Source organism: Crotalus tigris, unplaced genomic scaffold (assembly GCF_016545835.1).
Source record: "Crotalus tigris isolate CLP2741 ecotype Arizona unplaced genomic scaffold, ASM1654583v1 scf7180000017631.5181431, whole genome shotgun sequence".
NCBI classification, from domain to species: Eukaryota; Metazoa; Chordata; class Lepidosauria; order Squamata; family Viperidae; genus Crotalus; species Crotalus tigris.
In genome coordinates, this window is record NW_024096525.1 from 967,505 (window position 1) to 992,821 (window position 25,317).

Here is a 25,317-nt window from a genome sequence, read left to right on the forward strand (position 1 = left end):
CCCCTGCTCTAGACAGTTTGATTTTGATGTCTAGGTTTCATATTTCCAAATTGAAGAGAGGGCTAAAGGATGTGTAACCATTCAGTAAGACATATAGATATCAAGGCCCTGCTCTTACCGTGTTTCAAGCATGGCTGCCATGTTTAACACAATGAACTGCAAGCAAGACTGTTTTAGCTGTTCAGCATTATATGTGGCTGAAAATTCCAGGAGCTCAGCAGTATTCTTTAAAGTCACTGAAATTTATAAATATTTGTTATTTATTTGGAGAACATGACAGAGACAAATAAAGTGATCTCTTTTCACCTGGTGCCAATTGTATAGGATCTATACGTCAAGAAAGGTCTATAACCATATTTCAGTATTTCACAAGGTTCTGGGGAATTTTCTAAAATGCATACTCAGATCACACTGACAGCAAGAATTCATGGAGCATAGATTGAAAACTGTGGGTAACTGCACTTATTTATTTATTTTTAAGAATGGGATTTCTTCTTCCATGTTTAATAAACAACACGACCATGTGCTCACTATGATACAAATTTTTACATTATCTTCATAGGAAATGAAAGTACAACAACATTCTGAAACAAAAACTCACATTTCTCTGTAATGGCTACTTCACAAATTTCTTTTAACCGTAACATAAGGAGCTGGTCTGCCACCACAAGAACATTGCAGATGAATTCCACATTTTGAGATTCTGGAAATCAGTGAATAATTGTAACTTGAACCAATTTTCAATTCACTCTTACTGTCCATGAACCAATATCATTACATGCTACCATTTGTAGTATATTAATTCACTTTACACCTAATGGTTTCAAATGATTGAAAAAGAATATGCAAGTTGTCCCCTAGAAATACTTCTATTTCATTTTCCACAATGAATTATTTTTTTACCCTTTTCCTCATTTCACCTTTCTACAAACATATTTTCAAAAATATCTTACTATTTGCAACAGTTACTGTGTGGGGAGTATAGGATGCCAATTTTAAATGAAGAGTGTTCTCTCCTCATGTAATCTTGGCCTCATTTGCAGTGGAGTTTCATACCATAGTTTGGGGCTGTCAATACTACTTTCTTTTTTACTCCCAATTTCCACTACCGATGTTTATCTTATCCCTAATCATGTGCAACATGAATTTTCTCCAAGGATACTCAAACTTCCTATTAATTCCTAACACTACTCATTTTTATTCTAGTAATGTAAGAAAGGTTAATGCTCTTACCATTTACTGCAACAGCTTCATCTGTGTAAATATAATCCAGGATGACCTGCAGGATTTCAGATGAGAACGGCAACTCTAGAGATGCACAACATGTTGCCTACATGAAAAGGAGTTTACACAAACATTTTCAGTGCAAATCCACTTTATGATCCAGGACACTTTTGCTAAGAATTTTCAAAACAAGTCGTCAGATTTCAAAAGACATATGCTGCCGACACAAAATAACTGTTAAGAAATAAGTATCTATGATTTTCAGATAATGAATATCATTTGCTTATTCTATTGATAGTTCACACTGGTATACATTATTTTCATGCTTGAAAATCAGGAGGGATTTCCCCAAAATTGTATTATCCAAGGCATGCTTTTTTCCGTGACAGCCAGATTAATGCTTCTTACATTTTAGCATAATAGGTACAAAAGAAGCAATATATTTAACCAACTCTGGTTTCTACATGAATTATGCTTATATACCTCTTCTCTGAAAGATGATGGAACCCTATCGAACAAAGAGACTTCACAGAATTATCTGTTTCCAATGAGATCAGTTGCCAGGAAGAAAGCTAATGCACAGAATAAAGCTAAAAAGCAGTTGGCAGGCTCTTCTGATAGCAATACTTCGGATCCATACAAGCCCTTATGTTCTCATAGCATATTGTATAGGAATTAATGATACAGTATATCACATCCATGCCTCATCTATTGTTTTGAACTATCAAGCCAAATGCAAACAAGGGGGAAAATCTCATATAAACACAGTATCCTGAAGACATAACTGAATTATTTCAAAAATTTTGGCAATGCTCCATTTTGGAAAATAACTGTAAGTGGAGTCTACTGAATGCTCCATAGCTATTAGTCATCCACTGGCACTTTCAGTATACGCTAATTTGAAAAAGACTCGATCTGATTTCATGCTTTCAAGATTTAATAGAAAAACCATTGAACATTCACACAAAAAGAATTCCCAGTGCAATTGGGGAGGGGGGGGAGGAAGGCTTGGATTACTGTTACCTAACACTAATATGTGCACATTATTAGTGATATAACAAGCCATGCTCATTCAGGCACAGCCCTAGAAAATGAAGTGCCAGATCCAGCAATAAATCCATTGCCTCTGTTAACATTACCAACAACCCACGAAATCTCTGTTTTAGATTTTATTGTACTGGATGTTGCTTTTAACTTTCAGAATGTTTACGAGTTGGGCAACTTTGGAAAGTTGGGTGATAAATAATAAATGTGCCACTTAACTAGCCATAGTTAAGGCTATGGAAAAATCTATTCCATTGCCATCAGGAGAATAGCAAGGAACCCAAGCATTCAGAAAACAGGACACAGTGAAATGGAAATAAGTGGAGTACAAGAGTGAAGAATCAAAGAATCTGCCGATATGGGATCAAGGGTTAACAAATGGGGTAGACAGAATGCCTAATGGCTTCACCAGACCACATGGACTTCACTACAACAGAATGTGTGACAATAGGAAAAAGGGGTGGCCTTGCTCCAAGATCCAGATATCATCTGGGATTATACTGGCTGGCACACTTTGAGAAAAGAATTACTGCTGCTGTTGTTGTGACAGTGGCTTCTTAAAATCACAAATACAATTTCTATAAAAGTTAACTCAGCCTACTCTTTTAAACACTCTCTTAAAAATACTCTTTTAAAATGCTCCGTTATCTATTAAGAATCTACTAAAAAAATTGCAAATACTCTTTTTAAATGCTCCTTTATCTATTAAGAATCTACTCAGGTCTTCTAAGGCCACTTCTAATAGGCAATGAGGACATTTTAATTTTCTTCCATGTGAACAGTTTTATTATTAACTATTTAATACTTCCCTTTTCCCTGAATATCTGAAGTTTTTCCCAATGAGCAAGGTCCTGCTTCCCACCGTCATATTTATATACATATCATGTCATTAAAATCTATCAATATAGTGAAGCTAATATTTAATACTAATTATAAGTATTAAAATGAAGTATACATTCTTTAATCAATTATACAAAAAGCAAACACTGCTTTTTTCTTGAATGATTTTTACATCCTTAACAGGCATGCTATAGGGCATTACTTTAATATACTTCGTAAGAAATTATTTTCTTCACATAATCCCCAGTAAATACTTTTGCACAATTTCTTTTTTAAGAAAGGCATTGGTAATGGATCTGCACACTCACCTCAATCCAAGAGTTGCTCAGCATACTGTGAAAGTAGTCTGCAAAGGAGAGAGATTTCATTCTGACACATATTAAAAAGACACAGAGCTATTAATAAACTAGCCCAAGCCACTTTATATTATACCTACCAAGTCTAGCACAGAGCACACATTTGTGGCATGGGAATTCCTTTCCATCTTTAGACTTGATAGTCACATCACAAAGGTGTGAACTGGAAAAAAATGACATTATATAGAATACAATATATACAAAGATTTTACTGATTATTCAAAAACAGCAATTTATTCCTTGCAAAGCTTAACATGTAAACACACAATGTATTTATTTATTAAAAAAAAATAAAAGCATGCAATCACAAAAGCTTCAGCCTTTTTTCAAACGTTAACCAAAGATGGAGCTGGCAATCTTTCAAGCAAGTTCAAGTTCAGCACCAGCTATCTGTAGCATCCTTATGTTGGGTACCCAGAACTGCTGTACACACGAGAGTTTTGCAAAGCATTTCAAATCTGAAACATTTTAAGCTTAAAATGGATTGTTCCAACCACAGTGGGAGTGTCCCAATGCTGTTCCACCTGCAGTGAAAGTATTTCAAGCTCAAAGCAGCAAATGTAAACGCAGATCATTTCTGCCATAGTCACCATGGGGTCATAATATTTATGGTAAAGTTGGGACTATCAATTGTGAATACAAAATATTCAGAAGAGACTGGCAAAAGCCAGGAAAGAGGAATTATCTAGCTGTACTGGACATATTCAGAGCTCAAAGTGTGTATTTTGAACTTGGAATACTTTCATTATTAGAAGGAACAACATTTTCATGTTCACTATGTTTGGAAACTTTTAAGCTTAAAATGTTTCAAATGTAGAGCTTTCTTCAGCTATATTCCATATATTACCACAACAGAAAGACATTTTGCCTTCTTAGCCTTTTTAAATTCCTGGATATTTTCTCTATGATCTGTCTTAAATGATGCCAACATAAATCATCTTGAATATAAAAATCATTCAAGAATAAAGCAATAAGTGCTTTTTGCATAACTGATTAAAGAATGTATACTTAATTCTATTTAATATCTATAATTAGTATTAAATATTAGCTGCACTATATTAATTGAGTTCTTCAAGTAATTCTGTCAATTCTAGTCTGCCCTTGAGTTTTCTCACATAATCACGTGGAATACTTCTAAGGTCATATTCTTCTTGCTCTATTTTTTTTTTATTTTAAGTTGTAATTTTGCAAAAACAAATTTGTGATCGAAACCAACGATCAGTGCCAGATCTTGTTCTTGCTGACTGAACAGAGATTCTCCCTTTTTGTTTGCAGACATCAATTTCATCTTGCCCATCTAGAAATGTGCATTTGTAGAGACATATTTTAAGTTGTTTGGAAAATAAATTTGAAGAATTTGTTATCAATGTTGAAATTATTTTTGCTATAAATATTGAAATTATTTCTTAACAGTTACTATCTTGCTTTATTTTATACACCAAAGCCATTTTTCCACTATCTGAGATGCTTTGCTCCCTTAGCCCTTAGCTCTTAGATATCCTAACAACGTCTATTTCTGGTGTTGTTGAGCCAGCAAGTTGTTGCAAGTCACAATGCATGTGTTCATCCTCCAATTCCTCTGCTTCTATGGTTGGAGCCGTATCCTCAAATTTCTGATTGCTTTGCCTAGCATTCAGGTTGAGATTATTCTATCATTTCTCAGGCTGTATAGCAGAACTGACTTTGACTTCCTTTTGCTAATTGATGCTCTGTTATTTTAATATCTTCTTGCCTGCATTAGATCCAATGTTACTCTGATGTGTTCCATTCTATTTCAATTTGCTAATTCTGGGAATGTCAATGTCCAGTACTGACATTTCTATCTGACAATATCGTGTTTGCTTTGGTTCCCCATTCTGCCATTCCACATACCAGTGTTCCAATGCTAAACGTTCTTTTGCTTCTGGGCACATCAGGATTGGCTTCAGTCCAAAATAAATTTATTTAAATTTATTTATAAACTTTATTGTCATTGTATGTGTATACAGTGTACACATACAATGAAATTTACGTGACACCCAAAGACCAGGTCCCACACACATAATCCCCAAACACACTCCCACCCACCCCTAAAACCACCCAAAACATCCACCCAACAGACCAAGTAGTACTCTCCAACAGTTCACTGATGGTGGCCCTTTAGTTCATTACTGAGTGCAATTATAGCTCTGGGATAAAAACTATTCAGCATTACTTGTAATACCCTCTGCTCTTTCCCCAAAGCTCATTGGATAGCTTCTGACCCAAGGAGTACCTTCTAGTATAATACTGACATTGAATGGGTTGCGAGGGTCCATTTGGTTTTCTTGGCAGAATATTGGAGTGGACTATCATTTTCTTTTCCAGTGGATCTTGTTTAGTCTGATCCCTCTACTAAGTTCAGCCTCTCATGGATGACTCTTCTTGGACTGTACACTCTATAGCATAGTTCATAGCCATCATTGAGATTGAAACCCCTTCACCCGCAATTCATGAAGAGTAATTTCTAGATTACACGTTGGTTTATTTAGCCTTATAATCCCCACCTCTTCCAAATCCTATAAACTCACCATTTTTTCTGACTGAACTTTGGTTTGTTGCCATTTTTTCTGTTCACAACATTAACTCTTCCGTTTTCTATCCTGATTCCATCTAGCCTGCATGAAAAAAATGTTTTAAAAATCACATTTGTAGAGGGAAATCATGGTTATTACAAGAATTTATTTTGAAAGTAACAATAAATAACCAATAGAAAATTTATCTGCCAAAGTTCAATACATGGTATTTTTTCAGCAGTGAGTACACTTTTTTTCAGAATTAGAAAAAAATCTGCTTTTGCATGCATTTATTTGTCTATGCCAGCAAAGTAAAAAGATTATGGAGGCTTCCTAAAAACAGGAAAGGAATTAGGGAAGCTAAACAGGATTTGCAGCATTACTTCAAATCCTTGGTAAAGCCCGTAACTAATTTGTATAATTTTGTTATTATACTTTGAGTAGCACAGTAAATGCAGTAGAATGTACACTGTCAACTTATACAAACAAGATACATCTTCAGTTGTTAAATTTTCTGCATATTTGTAAATGATTTCAGCTGTATGGTTCAAACAGCAAGGTGGAACCCTCCTCTTAAGAATATTTTCTGTTCATAAAACTTTGCTACAATTGTACATAACTAAATACCAAAAGCCACATATTTCCAAATAATTTTTTTGAATGTAGAATACCACCCATTACCAGACACATCAATATTGGTCCAGATAGCTAATCTGAAGATTAAACTACTATGTACAAAATCATAAAAAGGCATCACATACCTTGAACTTAAATTACTAAGACCAAATTTCTTTGCAGCAATTTGCAACATTTTAACAAGATTCATTTCTTCTCCAACATCTTTGCATTTTTTAGAAGTGGGTTTTGATTTACTTCTCTGTTTTTCATTCATCATCTGCACTTGGTTGCGTCTATAAACTGCAAATGCAGACTTGTTATTAACGTCCCCATGAATAGCTATTTTATTCAAGTTTGTAATTAAGTTGTCTTCATCCTCTTCCACTCTTTCTTTGTACACCATTCTGGGACTGTAGCCATGAATCAGCAGATCACATGAGTCTGTGTAAATGTACTGGAGAAGGTACATAAACAAGTCTGGATGAAGTTTCTCCATCACAAAGAAATCACAACCAACTTCGTCTTTATCTTTACGATAAAGGTCAGCAGAATCTAACCAATTTGAGTCCGATACAAAGAGTTTCCGGAAAAAATCAGAGCGCATTGCCAACATGTATTTGTGCACAGGAAATGTCCGAGTGTCAACCTGGAAAGTAACATCATGGATGGTGTCCATAATTTCAGCTTCTCTCAACAACTTTCCAAAATCTTCAGTAATGGCGGATCTTGACACATTGGGAATTTCATACAAACTGGAAGAAAAACGCATGCAAGCATTAATTTTTCCAAGAAATCCAGCTTTTAATATATTCTGTAAAAATCTTCATGTTTAACGGAAAGAGAAAGCAACAATTTTAAAAATAGGAATTTTTACCTGCTGATGAACATGAAACAAAAACACAATGAAGGAATACAATCTTGCCCTGGACATATACAGTAAGCGCCTTTTAGATATGGACAAATATATCCTATCTTTTTAAAGAGTGAATGCGGGAAGCTCTTAGCTGCTGAATGTTAAGTGTCTTGAATAAAGAGCATTTATTCATATCTATGTTTTAACAATTAAAAAAAACATTTTCCCGTTCTGAAGATTTAATATGCTATTAATTCTTATTGTGTTTCAACCCATATTTTGCTTGGTTTTTAAAATATAGCCCAATATTGTTTTCTTTGCTGACAGCAAAGCTGGTTTAATCACCCTCTTCTTAGTCAGGTAAGAGCACAAACTTGAATGCTAAATATTAATGAGGTAACAGCTTGACTAATTTGCATTAAGGCATGAATTATCAGCAGGGTGAATTTTCGGTTCAGTAGCACTATTCCCTCCAGAAGTTGCAAAGGGAAACTTGCAATAGGTACTCAAACCTTGTTTTGGGATCTGACTGTAAAACAGCAAAATTACATCCATTAGGATCTGTTGTAATACTGACTGCTCTGTGCACAAAAGCAAGTTTCTCAAGTTGTATTCGTTCATATGCATTATTTGCATCATAGGATGAGATATCACTTGAAGAATTCTGAAGATTTGACACAATATCTGTAAAATAAAAATAATTAATTAGGTGATCAGCAGAGGAAGATAAATATTTTTATCTGAATAATTTTACTGAGTCCACCCATGCTAAAAGTTTATGGATTCAACTTTCCATTAAGAATCATTTCCAGTTTGCGTTCTACATTGTTCTTGTAATCAGGACCAAAACCACAAGGTGACTTGGCTTGCTGTCAGTTTCCCCTCTGGGCTTCTAAATTTTCACCCACAATTTAGCAAAGTGAGGATTTTCTAAAACTTTGCAAGGAACTTAAGAGTAAGATAATGTATAAGATAAGATAACTTAAGAGTAAGATAACTTAAGAGTAAAAATAATGATTTTTTTTTTCTTTAAGGGTTCTTAGTTCTGAAGGCTACACCCTTTTACCCCAAAGACACTGTCACCACAGTGATTCTTCATGATGTTGGATTTTATTTACATATTTATTTATTCAAGCAAGATACATTTATTTAGGTATTAAGCACTTGTTAAGTTTAAGCACAAGACAAGCAAGCTCCATCTTAGGGCTTCTCTAAGGTCTGCAGCTCACACAGGTTACTTGTTCAGACATAGTGTGCACCTTCCCTCTAACCAGAGTGCAAACATCTTCAGTCCACATTTGTGAACGAGGCAAGGTTCTTGCTTATCTGCACTACAAAATGTCTCTTCAGAATTCTTCAAGTGATATCTCATCTTATGACGCAAACACCGAACACAGCTTGAGGAACTTGCTTTTCGTGCACGGAGCAGTCGGTATCCCAACAGAACCTAATGGATGTAATTTTGTTCTTTTAGATCCCCATCCCTCTCTCTGAGCAAGAGAACGGAGACATTTTTCAATGTTTTAAATTTTAACTTTCAATCTTGCAGCAGAACTGGATGAGGAAATGGAGAAGATTGGCCACTATGCCTGAGGGGGGGGGGGGGAACCAGCACAGTTCTCAGCCCTAATGGAAGCTGAAATCTGAAAGAAGCTGGAAAAAGCAGGAAAATCAGAGCAGAGCATTTTGCTTCAGGAATCTATTTTTCCTCGAAGGAAAAGATAAACAAGTAGAGCAAGAAAATTTCATTAGAAAGTTGATATTTATTTGTCTACCTGATACTAGTTAAGCCTTGCCGTCTCTTGTGCTTTTATTTTCTGTGGAAGTAGGATGCGTATCTCATTATTCCTAACACAGGCTACATCCAACATTTGGGATGAGGGTTCTTTATTAACTTCTTAGGAACTAAAAGATACCCTAACAAGCAGTCTCTATTTTAATCACACTAATTGTAGCAAACCACTGCCATCCTGTGGTAAGTCTAGAATACTGCATAAAGCCTGCACCACCGTAGCCTCATATGAGATACCACTGAAAATAAATGGGGGGAAAAGAAACTTTCAAGTTTAACACACTGAATTTTTTTTAAAGGTTTTTCTAATATAAATAATCTTATTGAAAGATTTATTTTCCTTGAATTATTAGGTTTCACTGGATTTTTTTTTGCCAACCCCCTTAAAATTTTATTATTTTTTACATTTTTAAAAAATAAACCCTCATGACTTCAAAGAAACTATCCTTAATTTGGCAAGAATAAATCAAATAATTTCTAAGATGAGTATTTTACCAGATGAAAAAAATGATGAATCTAATCTTCATCTACTATACTTTGGAAGATAAAATTTATCACTCAGACGTTATAAATGCAGCTGATTTTTCAAAACTTTAACATCAAACTCAGTATAATGCACAATTTCATCTTTTATCAAATCCAAGGCAGGCTTCGCTTAATGACTGCTTGCTTTCAGGCGCTTGGAACTGGCTAGCAGTTGACTGACTGCATTGTCCCATAGTCACAATTGTGATTTACTATATTGTTTGCTGTTTTCTTGCAAAAAACACCCATTGCATATGTTGGTTTCACTTAACAATCATGTGGCTCACTTAATGACCACCCCAACTTACAACCAAAATTCCAGGTCTAATTTTGGTTGTAAATCAAGGACTACCTGTATAATGCCTGGCTAAATAGAAAGAATCCAGTATATCTGGTTTAGGTAGTTGGGGTGGTTAGAGCAGTGGTTCTCAACCTGTGGGTCGGGACCCCATTTGGGGTCGAATGACCATTTCACAGGGGTCGCCAAACCACGCTGTCTACCATTTTTTTCCCTTTTCCCTAGCTGTCCTACTCCCTCTTATTGGTGGCCACACCCATTTGGGGGTCACCACAACATGGGAAACTGTATTATGGGGTCACGGCATTAGAAAGGTTGAGAACCACTGGGTTAGAGTATTGAATAAATATGCTGCATTTGGTTTTCTTTTTTTTGTACATACAAGACACATTAACTGGAAGCAAACAGCGAAAGAAAGGAAGGAAGGAAGGAAGGAAGGAAGGAAGGAAGGAAGGAAGGAAGGAAGGAGGGAGGGAGGGAGGGAGGGAGGGAAGGGAGGGAGGGAGGGAGGGAGGGAGGGAGGAAGGAAGGAAGGAAGGAAGGAAGGAAGGAAGAAAGAAAGAAAGAAAGAAAGAAAGAAAGAAAGAAAGAAAGAAAGAAAGAAAGAAAGAAAGAAAGCTTTTTCAAGCATACAGCATTACAAGCCCTAACATTTCAACAGCAAATTTTCTGGAGCAACAAAGAAAAGAATTAGCAAGTGAAACTTATCAGAAAAAAATTGTGCAGTGCTCATTCATAAAATAACATTTGTTGGAAGTATACTGCTGAAGTAACCTATAGCTAATTAAAGAAAATACTTATAGTTAATTATAGTTTAGTTTTCTTACTATATAATTTTCTTTATTTGACATACATTAGAAAACTGCAATTTCAGTAGACCCTTGCACAAATTTCAGTATAATAGCCCAGCATCTGCCTTACTTTATACATACTAAACAACTATACACACCAACATTTTACACTGGCTATGCATCCAATCCCATAAGTTTGCAGTTGCAGACCAAAATGTCATATATGAAATAGTATGAATGTAATTCTTAATTTACAATAAAAGTGGCAATAAATGCATGGAATGGGCAAGGCAATTAGGCAGATAATTACTTTCTGTAATTATTCTGTAGTATCTATGAGTTTCGGAATCAGAGATACATGTATATATTAGAGTGCATATCGTGTTTCTTAAAACTATCTCAAAATATTTAGAACCAACCTAAGTATGCTTGGTTAAAAAAAAAATCAATCATCTGTACCTTACTTGTAGTTTAGAAGATATGTTGGTTTATGTGATCATGTCAATTGAAGTTTTAGGATTAATGGAAGTTTTTTTTTTTTTATAACTTTGTGTGGTACTCAGGATTGTTATCCCAATATGGGCAGCTGTATAAGCATTTTAAAAAATACATATTGGTAAAGTAATGTCAATTTAACAAGCACATAGTCCATCAGTTCTTATGACCACAATTGAGCCCAAAATTTATGTTGCTAAGTGAGAAATTTGTTAAGTGATTTTTGCCCCATTTTATGACTTTTCTTGCCACTGTTAGTAAGTGAATCACTGCAGTTGTTAAATTAGCGACATGGCTATTAAGTGAATCTGGTTTCCCCACTGACTTTGCTTGTCAGGTTGCAAAAGGGGATCGCGTGACCTTGGGACGCTGCAACCGTCATGAATCACGTGTCAAGCATTCAAATGTAAATCATGTGACCATGGGAATACTCCAATGGTCATGAGTGTGGAAAAAATGGTCATAAGTCATTTTTTTCAGTGCCGTTGTAAATGGGAACAGTCATTAAGGGAACTGTTGTTAAGTTGAGGATTACCTGTATACATCCATACTATTTCAATACACTAGATGGCACTAACTGGTCAGATAACTTTTGCTGTGCTGTGTAATACTGTCTCGACGGTCAGCGGTCCCACTTACCTCAGTAAAACTGCCATTGCGATTTGTACTTTTTAAAATTTTGTGTCTGTACACATGAAGTTAAGAAATAACTTTTGAGTGAAATTAAATGTTATCTTTTCACTGAGGGAACTGCTTCTGTTAGGTAAACCTAAGACTGCAATTTGCCACTTTCACTGCAACTTTCTCATGTGCCCCCCAAAATATTCTCATTTCATATCCAGGATGTTCATGTTGATGCATATCCAAAAATGATTAAACTTAAGGCTTCAGTTTTGTCAAAAGTAACGCATTGGAGTTTAACTGACCTTTCTTTTCTGAAGGTCTGTTCCCATCCATCCATTTTCCCTTAAAAGCTTCACCATCCCGTGTGACAAACATAATTTCATTCTTATTTAGAAAAATATCAGACATATACACTTGGCGGCCATAGATCCACCGGCACTGCTTCATTGAACTGTTGGCAGATTTCCAGCACAACACCTAAACATAACATTAAAAAGGGGGAAAGAAAGAATTGTACTCGCTCAAAATTGGAAAGCTACGGCTATACCTAGTGAGGAAATCTTAATTCATAAAATTATGCACTGCGCAGAATTAGATAGGTTAACTAAGAGACTCAAAAATCAGGATGAAACGGACTTTTATCAAATTTGGAATAAATTTTATAGATGGTGGGGGGAAAAATATGGAAGTCATTGTAATGAGATAAATTAAGATTGAGATTAGAGTGATGTTATTGTAAAGGTTTTTTTTCTTATATTAGTAGTTAATTGTGAATATGAACTGTGATGTATGTCAAATCTGATTTACCATGTTCAATGTTTTTAATGTTTGTTATTCAATAAAAAATATTTTTTAAAAAGGGGGGGAAAGAAACATAGATCTACATCAGTGGCACTATCTTCATTCTACATTATTTTGTGTGCTGAGAAAAGTGCTGCTTTCTGCACTTATTATTTTCTGCACTGAGGAGTCAGCAGAGCCTATCTTGCTTCAGAAATCCGTCTATGATTCTATTGATGCAACTAGATATAATCGTAAACCTATTCAAAGAGGGGGAAAGGGGGGAAAAAGAATACAATAAGTATACATATTGGATGCTATCCAGGTGCAGCAATGGAGTGCGGAGAGGAAGAGAAACAACTTACTCTTCCAGCTTGATCCAGTGCAAGAATATAAATCCTCAGCCCTCCATTTTCTTTAAGATGTTGAGGATTCACTCTGTAATCCAAATGCCCTCCGCTTACAAGAACCTTTTTTAGGTTTAGTTGCCTACACAAGGACACAAAAATATTTACGCCGACATAAACAAAAATAACAATAGAAAAAGAAATCTCACTTTGCAATTTAAAACGTGAACTTTTAAATGAAAGAACTGCAGTGTTGATATACACAGCCCAATGAGTAAACCAAGAAAACATCATACAGCAACCTTTCTCACTCCTATAAGAATATCACATCTGTACCATTATAAGCCAATGTGACATTTTGTCCTATTTTGTAGGCTAACAATTTACACTGTATCTGCCACATAACTCAATGTCTTTAAAAAAATATTGTGCATCAATAAAAACAACACAAACTATTGATTGTAAGATATTATTTGAAAGAATCACTGAAATACAACAGAAAAATAGGAGAGCAACATTCAAAATTTCCTTACAACTCACAGCAAGAGTTAGAAAGTGCATTGGCTTAAATCCTATCCTTGGAGACAACTGGAGAGTTAAAATAGTTAAAATCTAGATAAGGCCATTCTGGGTTAAAATATCAGCGCAAACACAATAAATTATTTTAATAAACCATAATCCTTTCAGCTTTCTTTATACTCAATAAATCAAATTGACTCATTATACGAGTTGTATGAATTAAAATTGTAAGGATTAATGACAAGAGTGCATGCATAGTTGCTTGGGCACCTAAAGAGAGAAAGCATTATTTTGAAGAAAGCATTACAGTTGCAGATTCAAGTAAGCTGGAAAGAATTTGATGATAATGATTCAAATGATAGTCACAATCTAGATAATCAAAATTTGAGAAATCCAAAAATCCATATACTGTAGTATCCAGTTGTAATTTAAAAAGTGGATCATAAATTTGTATTTAAACATTTACAGAATTTCCAATTTTATTTTTACAGTAACTTAAGCTGAACAAAATATAATTTACATTATCTACACTATCAGCATTTGGAGTGACACATTGGCAGCTGTACTCCAAAAAACTAGGCTTAGAAAAAAAACTATTTTTTACATTGAAGTTTCACTAAAATTAAATACTGTTACATGCAGTTGACAATGCGAGTTTACATTTCCTACAAAAAATTGGTGCGGCATATTCTCCAAGCAGGATTGATCTTATTGGATTTAGTGGTATACTAGCTGACTGACTGACTGACTGACTGATGGACTAATGAAAGGAAAAAATGAATATACACATATACATTCCATTTGATTGCCTGCACAACACAGACTTCTCTGCAAACAATGCTGCATACTAACTTTCAAATAAATCTCAGTAAGCCCAACATCATTTTGTCACAGCTACTGTCACAAGCCAAATAAGGAGAATTTCATGTGTAGTGTCAGTAAATAAAAGGTAAGTAATTGGAGACTGTGGTCTCTAGAAAAATGCATCAGGCTGCTTGCCTTCAATGGGCAACTCTACCCACAGCTGTCACATGTCTATCTAAAACCAATTCAACTTTTGGCCATACATTATTACCCGACCTCTGCAACGGAATTTTGAAACTAAAAGCAGCAGAATGATTTACGATTTATATCTGATTTACATTTTAACTCTAGGTGTATCATCATTCTCTTTTAGTGGGCAAAATTTCATTATTATTACAATATTAATTTGTTGCACTTTAAAAACTATAATGGAATGTCATAAATGACTCCAATTTAATTGCTTTAACAGACTAACACAGGTACTGTTCAGAAAATGTTAAGCTTTTTTTCCCCCACTGAAATCCTTTCTCTGGAAAAAATGTACAAAAGTTGGATTTTTTAAAGGATTTCTATGTTTACAAAGTAGATTTGCTTTACCTTGTCTTGTGTTCTTGCAGTGCTATATTTTTTTAAAAAAAGATTGCATCCAGGCCAGTTTTACATGCAGAAGCCCATTTCACACAACTAACACAACAGTCTAGACAAAGACTTGTACAACTATAACAATGGAGCAAGCAATATTTGCCCTTCCACATGCAACCTTCTGCATCACAACTCAAATAGCCTAGAATTAGATGTCAGCAATATTGGTATGCTCAAAACACAAGATTTTGCAAAACAAAAACAAAAAACCACATAGCCTTTCAATCTGTTGACAATAGTTAAAAAAATTCAGAAAGAGAATTTTATAGATTTCTCTGGAAAAAAAAAACCACTCACTTGGAAGCAATCTTCTTGCACTGATAGTCACTAAGCAAATAGATGTCTCCTTTTTCAGTAACACAAACTGTGGCACCATCACTTGCAGTGACAAAGGACATATTGATGTCCTTATGATGTAGAGCAGAGACTTGGCGAGGAGAAGTTACACACTTCTCTCCATTAGGATCTAGCAAGTATCCTACAATGTAAGAGAATACTCTAAATGTCAAGTTTTTCAGAACTAGAATTATTTGGCATTTAAGCACAATTCTTTTCTTATTAAGAAAGGCAGAAATAAGTGTTTCCATTCACCCACTTGCACTTGCCTGGAGGATCAAAAAATAATTTTAAACATATGCCAACATATGAAGCAGCCTTATACTGATTTAATCTACTGTCCCACCACACTCGGCACTTTTTTTTTTTCTGATCAGTAACAATGTTCCAGGATCTTCTTGCCAAAGAACAGATCTTTTGTAAATGAACACCACATTAAAAGAGAACACTGGAAACGTTTACGGATTACCGCATGGAAAAGAAGGTCACAAAATCTGTTTATTAAATGAAAAATTGCACAACACTCTGCTTAGCATATCACTAAAAGCCAACCTTATAGGGAGGATCCAACTGTATGAAAACATTTTACAAACAAAACTTGACTCCTAATACGGTTATTGTGTATATCTTTACTTGAAGCACATTTATTTGGAAGGGACTTAAAGCTGCATGGTTTCATACAGATTCATAACGCAACCTTTTACCAGTCTAAATCCATTGTTAAACCTACAGATTAAACTCACATACCCTTTCAAGGACCCTGGTAAGTTTTTCTAAAAATTGTACCTATGTTCTCTTATGTAGCTCCTAAACTGATAAATGTTCAAGTTCAGTTTCATTTAATTACACAATTCCGTGTTTTCAACATTAAAGGCATCTACATTCTGGGTATTAAGCTTGGAATTTGTTAGAAGAATCCTTCCTTTTGTGAGGGTGGGCAGGAACATTCATTGCATAGGCAAGATAGAAAATAACAAAAATCAAATAACTAAGAGAAAAACTACAAATGAAAAATCAACAACGTCCCAAGCCTTGCCCATTAACAGCACTACTTTAAATGCATTTCAACATTGGCATCTCATTAGTGTACAGCAAACAGATTCTAAAGCAGTGTTTCTCAACCTTGACAATTTTAAGGCCTGTGGACTTCAACTCCCAGAATTCCACAGCCAGCAATGCTGGCTGTGGAATTCTGGGAGTTGAAGTCCACAGGCCTTAAAATTGTCAAGGTTGAGAAACACTGTAGAATATAGCAAAATTTAAGAGATTTCCCCACAAACATCAAGTGGTTTTTATTCCCTCTCACCTAATTGTCCACCATTCAGTCCCATTGTATAGACTGCTTCTTTGGTCCATAATACTGAATGGAATCTCCCTGCAGCCACACCAATCACTGTCCTTCCCTTAAGATTTTTTGCTTGCACCTGTTTAAAAAAGCCCACAGACAGACATACAGGTGTCACAATCAAATCTGCTTAGCCATGAATCTAAAGAACAGGAAAGCAATAGAGTTCAACAAAGACATTTAGTTCATACATGACAAAATAAGAACACGTATTATTAAATCAGCCACTGACAGAAGGGATGATGAACACTGCCATAGTGACAGCACAACTCTGGAATTCCCTTCTCAGGGAAAATTGCCAAGCAATCTCTTTTTAGTTTTAGATGTCAGAGAGAAACATTTCTCATCCAGCAGGCTTGGACATCTTTCAATGATCTCAAAGAACTCTTAATTGTTAAGAGAGCTTTTCAAGTGCCTGCAATATTCCCTTGGATTGCTACATTTTATTACTGTCATCTGTTTGGCTTATGTTTAGGTTAAAAGCACCAAGAACGATGTTAATCACAATAAAATGCTTGTTTGATAGAGTTCTCCAAAGCACTCAAAACCGAGACTCAGGACAGCAAAGCCTTCAAAGCAGCTTTCCTGGGCTCTCTTTGTGTATTTGCATGCATGCTGTCACTTCATTTTCCTGTCAGAGCCAGTAGAAGTGCCGTTTGTGCATGCACACAGATGCAAAAGCAATCAGGGAAAACTTTAAAGTTAGCCATATCAAGCCTAGCCTTCTGGATGATGATTTACCGTATATGCCGCCGTATTAGGCGACCCGGCGTGTATGCCGGCATATTAGGCGACTCGGCGTATAAGACGACCCCCGTCTTTATAGCCGGGCCGCATTCCTAGAACGTCGTCTTATACGCCGGAAACTACCAGTATTTCCGGCGTATAAGACGACTCGGCGTATAAGACGACACCCGTCTTTGGCGCCGATTTCAGCGCTCGCGGAAGTTGTCTTATACGCCGGCATTTACGGTAAATTTTTTGATTTAATATTACATGTTTATTCTTCCTTTATTTTTTATTAATTAAAGGCAGTTTACATTACCTAATACATACCTGAGCCTTGGTGGTGCAGTGATTAGAATACAGTATTGCAGGTTAATTCTGCTGACTGCCGATTGCCAGCAGTTTGGCAGTTCGAATCTCACCAGGCTCAAGGTTCACTCAGCCTTCCATCTTTCCAAGGCCAGTAAAAGGAGGACCCAGATTGTTGGGGGCAATAGGTTGACTCCGTAAACTGCTTGGAGAGGGCTGTAAAGCCCTTTGAAGTGGTATATAAGTCTTATTGCTATGGCTAATGTTCCTTCTTCCTATATTCCCTACAGTAACAATCCTGAGAGTGACTGACCCAAAGTTACTCAGATGGTTTACAGGTCTAAAGGAGGACTAATATTCAACCTTCTGCTATCTAACTCGGCACCTTAACCACAATCCCAGCTACATGATCACCATTTATGATCTTCACAGCCAGCTTCCGACAAGCGATGTCAATGGGAAAGCCAGCAGGAAGTGTAAAGCTGCAAACCCCAGTCAGCGTAACATCACACTTAAATGACTGCAATGACAATTGCTATCGTTTAAGTCGGGTATAAGCATGTGACTTTTCATTTTACAACCTTGTTGCTTAGCAATGGAGTTGCCAGTCCAATGGTGGATGGTAAATGAGGACTACTGTATCGTCTGTCTTTGGGAAGTTGGCCTTTCAGATACGATTTCATAGATTAACGTCTAACTGCTGCATTTCATTCTAATTTGTTGTATGTTAAATTTTAATTCCGGATTTTATATACTTATATTGTGAAAGAACAGTTCAATAATCCTTTTACAAACAGGCTTTGTGAACTGCCTAGAATTTTTGTAATGGAGCAGAACATAAATACTGTAAAATAAATATCACACAATACTACTACTTGCACTACATCTGATATACGAATGTGCATATATGTGCTTTTGAATTGTAAGGATTGAGATGGGCAGCTATACAAATTGAGATGGATGGATGGATGGATGGATGGATGGATGGATGGATGGATGGATGATAGAGTATGTTCAGGCTAAAAAGGTGAGCACACTTCATGCATGAACATACAAATGTATAGGCACATATAAAGCACCTTCTTAGTAAGGAGGTTAATTTTACCTGTCTGGGAACACTGCAGTTAGGAAGAGGAGGATGTATACCAAGTTGATGAAAAGTATTGATGCCAAAGGCATAGAGGCACCCATCTTCTGTTAGTACAAGCGTATGATCTTTAGCTGCTGCCACTTGAGAACACTGATGAGCCACCAAGCTTTCTACCAGTCTAGGAATCTAAGACAGATGAAGAAAACGTCACCTTCAATGTTTCAAGCCACATCTGTCTCTTATTAGAAGGTTCATTATCAAGACCTCAAGCAAAATCACCTTCAAAGGGATTATTTTATGCGTTTCTACTCATCCTTTGTCTTCTAAGACACCTAGTAATAATACTGTTATTATGATACAAGTTTTTTGTGGAGAAAAGAAAGCTCTCTTAACGTACTACAAAGCTCTGTTGCTTTTCCTGCAATAATATAACCCTGGAGACTGACTAAATAAAAGTCCCAATAGTGTTTTCATTATATCCCAATAAATTTGTTAATTTTAAAGTATAAAATTCTGTTTTGCTGAAAGGTTCTTGTCCATGACTACCTCTCAAAACATTATCCAAGATTATTCTTTAATTTATGTTCACTACCAGGTAGTTTGAGAACTCGTTAATAATGAAAGCAACACATTATTTACGGAATCAACTACCAACACAACCTTTAACTACAGATCAAAATAGTTCAATATGGCCTCTCCATTAAAATTAGAATTACAGCATCCCCTAATTTCAAGAAGTATATATGTTAAAAATATGCATGTATATATATATTTGCTTGTATGCTGTATGTCTGTGTAACATAAACAGTTCAAAGCATAAGAATGGTATTTTAATATTATAAGACTACCTTATACCCTCCAACTACACTGGACTATTTCCATCATCATTTCCATTATTCCATTATGGAATAAAAGTTAATATCTGATGCCTCTCAAGCTGTGGATAATGGGGGAGTAATATCTGTATACATGTACTGTATACATGACATACTGGCTATGCAATCAGAATTATAGTATTTGTATTTAAAGCAGACTATATTAAACAAACATGTTTTTCAATATCTGCAACACTTTAAAAAGAGCCATTTTTAAAAAAGAAATCAGGTCCTACTATGGATATAGCTTAGTGGATCTGAGAATCAATTATTTTTTTCATAATCTAAAGTATTAGTTTTAAAATACCAAGCAAGTCTGTTCGTCACCATGCCCCAAGCGACCTCCTTGACCATGCCCACAGGTGTAAACCTGTCCTTTCTGGGAAAGGAACACAGAATGAAATTTGCAGAGTACCACCTAAGGAAAGAGAGATTTTTTTAAAAAAAAAAAGTAAGAACTTGGACTTCATCTAGCTAACTTTTTCAAAGTAAGTTGATATTTAAATCATTTACTTTGTAATAATACGGAAAAAAATCATGCCTCAATTTGATTTTCAATATATACTAAACACATTTAAATAAACTGCACATTTACATTTATAATACTGGATGCCTACACAAAGAACCACTTACTATTTTGACTGTATTGCAGGAAAAAGTATCACAAGAAAAGCATATACTTTGAAAGCAATTGTCTTGTTTCTAATATTTTTAAATGAGTTTTAAAAACAACAAAAAATATCAAGATAAAGCATAACTTTATGCATGATTTTATGCATATAGGTCATTTCCTACATATCCACCAAAGGAAAGGTGGGCTGTACCCTTTTCTGGCTATATTCCATGCCAAACCTGGCTCCTACAGATAACCAAGGAGATATGGAACATTGGGAGTGATAAGGGATGAGATGCCAACTCCTTCCTGGAGATATGTGCTCTCTTGAAGAAGCCCTCTCTCAGTTGAAGCATGCTGAACAACTACTGCCTAGTCTCCATCTTTCTCTTTGAAAAGAAGGTTGTGAAAAGAGTAGGGAAGACCACAGAGGAAAGAGTGACATCAAGGTACTAAAAATTATTTTTAGCTAAGGATTTTAGGATAGCACTGGATCAGAAACTAAAATATTTATGAAATCAGAAAGAAAACTGCTTTAGCCACAGAGGTATAATAAGGAACATGGGCCAAAAGAATATCACAGCTCTTTTCAAATATACCTGTTAAGAAGAAAGGGAGCTGCTACATTAAGAACTCCTTCCAACCTCTATGGTCAGTCAAGTGTTAACCATGGCCACCACCCTAATTTCCCACCTTGCAATACTTTCCACAATGCCTACCTGTTTAATATAAATCCCATTTCGAGGAAAGAGATCCACCAACTCAGGATGATGTCTATTCTGCTGACCACCATGGCCTAAAGTAAAATTGATATTGATTCCCCAAGTGTAGACATCTGTGGGATCTAAAGTAAAATGGTAAGTTCTTAACTGCAGTATATCATTTGATGTATAGATGAAATGCATTTATTTTTTTTTGTCTGCTTATGAATGCTTTTCACGTATTTCCAAAATAAAATTTAAGAATATTAATCTGTATTACTCTATTATTATAACAAAATTATATACCCAATAATTTGCATAATCAAAATACCATCTTAAAAAACATATTCAGTATGCAACCAGACATAATAATTCTGAGCTGAATCAGACATTATTCATAACAGCAAGTGTTGTATTTTCAATTTTTATATTATACTAGGTGACAACCCATGCTCTGTTGGGTCATCACTTCAGGGACATTTCCTTGCCTGAACAGAGAAACTCAATGACCAAGGGCAGGCAAAAAAAATCAGTGGGAGCAAGAGCAGACTACCTGCCTGCTTCCCCATTGAGTTTCTTTGTGGGAATCTAATAGGGAGGGTAAGAGATCTCCCTTACTTCCTCCTTCCCACTTCCCTTCTCTTTCCAACAGGCAGGTAAGTGACTGCTGGAGGGGAGGGAGCAAGGGATTGCAAGATTGGCTGGGAAACTGTCACGGAACACTGAAAATGAAGATCACATGGCCACTACAACAGTACAACAGCAGCCAGTAGCAATGAAGCAGGCCCAACTTTTCTTCCCTCAGGAATCATATATATATCCAGATTCTGGATATATTCTGTAAGCCCATTTGAGTACCTTGGTTCAAAAAATATTGCTTATGATGTACCACTTTGCTTGGTTAAAGGACATGACAAGAGTTTTAATAAATTATATATACAAGTACATTTTACCTTACAAGTATATTTTGTAAAATATGTTCCTAAAGGCATATTTTGTACTATAGTTGATACTAAAGCTGATACTTACTTTTTTATTACAAAACAGAACTTTAAAAAACTGTGTTTTGGAAGAAAGGGCAATTTATTTAAAAATAACATACTTTACAAAAAAAATAAGTTGAAATACAAGTTCAGAAGAACGAATCAGTACTTACCTGATGTATGTAAAAGGGTAGTAAAAGTAGTAGTTGTTATTAGATAAAGTCTATGGATTACTCCATTTTTTAAAGAAAAGAATGTAATTTATGAATTTAAAAAGGTACAAAAATGCAGGTTCAATATGCTAAGGTAAATTAGCATAAGATGACTTTAAGAGAGTAGATTATAACCTCACCCTTTTTAATAGCAGCAGTAATATATACACATGATGGCCCAAAACAGATGATTTAACAATACCCTCAGGCTGAAATAGTCAATCACAGCTGCTTTAAGATAAAAGGAAGATTATCTTTGGGCTCAAGCAGAGAATGCATTAAAAATGGACAAGTTAAAGTACCTAAAAGTGCCCGCAGATTCTAAGAATTGCTTTTATATCAAGGAAGATATTCAATATCTAATGGATTATTATATCCAAGAGATATTTTTAATAATTTTTAATATACTCACTGACTATATTCCCACCATCCAGAAAACAATTGTGGGTATGCTTAAGTGCATAACAAGTCTCAGTATAATGACCAACCTGTATTCTTGAAGGTAACGAAGGCTGGCCTATCTTTCATAACTAGATCCAAAGCAGACAAGCCTTCTTTATCCTGAGCATACAAGTTCACACCATGCTGAAAGCAAGGGAGAAACAAATGAAAAAAAATGAGACACTGCACTAAAAATGAGACACAAAGAGAATAATACCCCAAGCTGTGATGTCAGGCTAAACATTCCCCAACCTTGTTAAATGCAAAAAATAATTTTTGACCAACTATACTACTACTACTTTCTTCATTTTTGCATTCACACATTGTCTTTCATATTCTTTCACTTTCTCTGGCAAGTTAAATTCAATTACTGCACCCATAAAATAGGGATATTTAATAAAGCAGCTACCAAATGCTGTCTACATAACACAATGTAGAAGTACTTTCTAGTTTGAAGCCATTTTAATAGACAAAAGAGGCAAATCTGAATGTGTTATTATCTCATATATTTCTCTACTTGATTGAGAAATAAATTTCTTTCCAATTATTTTTAATTCGTCAACATTTGTGGGTGGGTAGCCTTTTTGCTTAAATAGTTTGTCAAAAGACTAATCTAGTTAGATTTTATTTAGCACTTCAGCAAACAGGTAAAAGCTAGGTGTAAATAAAAGAAATATTAACCAGGACCTGTTTATACAAAAATTTCTTTTGCCCACTATTTGATTTCAGGTTTGGCAGATTCGTAATGTTAATAAAAGCTGTGAAATACCTTTAGTAATGACCATGCACAATCTATATGACCATAGAAAATGCCACGATGCAAAGCTGTCCATCCCGACTCCTTGTCTTTTGCCAACAAATCCACTCCGTTTGTTTCTGCCAGCCAGTCTAGCACTCCTTTTTTACCACAGGAGGAGGCAATATGGAGGGCATTCCTGCCAAACATATCCTTGCTTGTTGCGGCATTATAGCAGTGAGAAGTGAGGAAGGCTTTGATTTGACCTTCACTTCCCTGGGTCACTGCGGAAACAATATCTAAAGCATGCTGTAATGAACGACACTTTGAGGTACAATCAGGCACCAGAGAACTCATCTTTTCCCCACTGAACTGTTCATTTACGCAAGACAAGGCCCTGCAAATTCTCCCTTTGTTCTTTCTTCACAAGAAGTTCATGATTTCCACCTTTCGGGCAGCTTCCGTGGGAATCTTTGTGCTATTAAGACTTGATACTTAAAAAAATAAATAACTTTACCAATATAAATTCAGAATTCATTTCCTCAGTTTTAATCTATAAAATATATTATTACTGTCCAGAAAAAATATAATTCCAAAAAGCAACAAATGGAGGGGGGAGGGCTCCCCCTCCACTCGGTCTAGTTCTTTCAGATAGCCATAATTGCAAGAGAGACCTGTAAGAAGAGTAGAAAAAGAAACAGATTAGATTATCTAACATAGTAGAATTGCAGTTTCTTTCTTCTTTCAGAAAAAAAAGCAACTTTTCCAAACCAAATATCCCTCCCCCGCCCCCCCACAGCATTCACCCACATTCTATCCAAAGCTTGGAGAAAGACCCAGATTTTGAGAGCTTGTTTAAGGGGGTGTGCGGGCAAAAATATGAAACTGATAGAACATTTTTCCAGGGGACAGGTGCTGTGACAGAGAAGGCCTACTTTATTTGTCCCATCAGGCGATACTGTTTAATAAGAGGACCTGAAGTAGGCCGACTTTACCTGATCACAGAGTATGGGCAGAAACACATGGCTCCTCAAATAATAAATTTGGCAGAAGGGAACTGCACCCAAGAGGATGGATACACGTGAATAAATGATCCTGACAATTACTGTCATGATGAGACTTCAGTACCTGGATGCAGCCTTAATTCCGAGAACAGCGTTAATAGTGGTATTGTAATACTCACTTGTTGAGATCCAATAAAGTAAATGTTATACATGATATGCATAGTGCTTAATCTCAGAGAATATATTTTCTTTTTTAATATGATTTCTTTTTAAATAGAAATTATGTCTCCTTTTAAGAGAATATTGATTTAAATTTTGTGTAAAATATATACTGTGTATATTTGCAGATAAACCCATCTGCGAATAAGCTGACTCTTAAAAGTTCTAATTAAAATATTATGAAAAATGTGGCACCTACAGATAACACAACCCTCAACATTTTCATATATTTTAATTTTCATAATTGACATCCACTATGGGTGCATTTTTTATAGTATTTTGATTAAAAATATGACGGTCTGCCTGTTTGCAGACGGGTTTATCCCCGAGTACATTCAAAATATGTGGGTACTTTTAAAAAGCATTACCATTTATATAAGAAGTTCTTGTTTAAGGATGGCAGTTAGTGTCATGCTTGGCTGATTGATAAATAAACTTAAAGTGACAGTTGTAGCTGTCTCAGATGCCACTGTTAGGCAAATCCCAATGGTCACAGCATCCTTGGGTCATGTGATCACCATCTGCACCTTCTGACAGCGTCCCCCTTGACTTTGCTTATTGATAGGTGGCAGCAAAAGTTGCAAATGGCGATCTATAACAGAATACTGCAGTCTAATAACTGCAAATCAAATCTCAATCAC

At 35.5% G+C, this 25,317-nt stretch overlaps 1 protein-coding gene across 1 annotated transcript in view; it reads right to left on the reverse strand.

Annotated features, from left to right (window-relative positions):
* The window catches only part of IBTK (inhibitor of Bruton tyrosine kinase), a 46,036-nt gene that overhangs the window by 16,193 nt on the left and 4,526 nt on the right, over positions 1 to 25,317 (reverse strand). Inside the window, exons 2-18 of the mRNA XM_039334449.1 lie at positions 23,487 to 24,127; positions 22,765 to 22,861; positions 21,100 to 21,224; positions 20,075 to 20,185; positions 18,908 to 19,078; positions 16,729 to 16,846; positions 15,384 to 15,564; positions 13,140 to 13,263; positions 12,297 to 12,471; positions 7,982 to 8,153; positions 6,760 to 7,368; positions 6,014 to 6,100; positions 3,545 to 3,627; positions 3,417 to 3,454; positions 1,234 to 1,330; positions 602 to 703; positions 119 to 236 (exon numbers count right to left, since the gene is read on the reverse strand). Coding sequence (XP_039190383.1) covers positions 119 to 236; positions 602 to 703; positions 1,234 to 1,330; positions 3,417 to 3,454; positions 3,545 to 3,627; positions 6,014 to 6,100; positions 6,760 to 7,368; positions 7,982 to 8,153; positions 12,297 to 12,471; positions 13,140 to 13,263; positions 15,384 to 15,564; positions 16,729 to 16,846; positions 18,908 to 19,078; positions 20,075 to 20,185; positions 21,100 to 21,224; positions 22,765 to 22,861; positions 23,487 to 23,810 — 2,732 coding nt within the window. The 5' untranslated portion in view covers positions 23,811 to 24,127. The remainder of the gene's footprint in view (positions 1 to 118; positions 237 to 601; positions 704 to 1,233; positions 1,331 to 3,416; positions 3,455 to 3,544; positions 3,628 to 6,013; positions 6,101 to 6,759; positions 7,369 to 7,981; positions 8,154 to 12,296; positions 12,472 to 13,139; positions 13,264 to 15,383; positions 15,565 to 16,728; positions 16,847 to 18,907; positions 19,079 to 20,074; positions 20,186 to 21,099; positions 21,225 to 22,764; positions 22,862 to 23,486; positions 24,128 to 25,317) is intronic.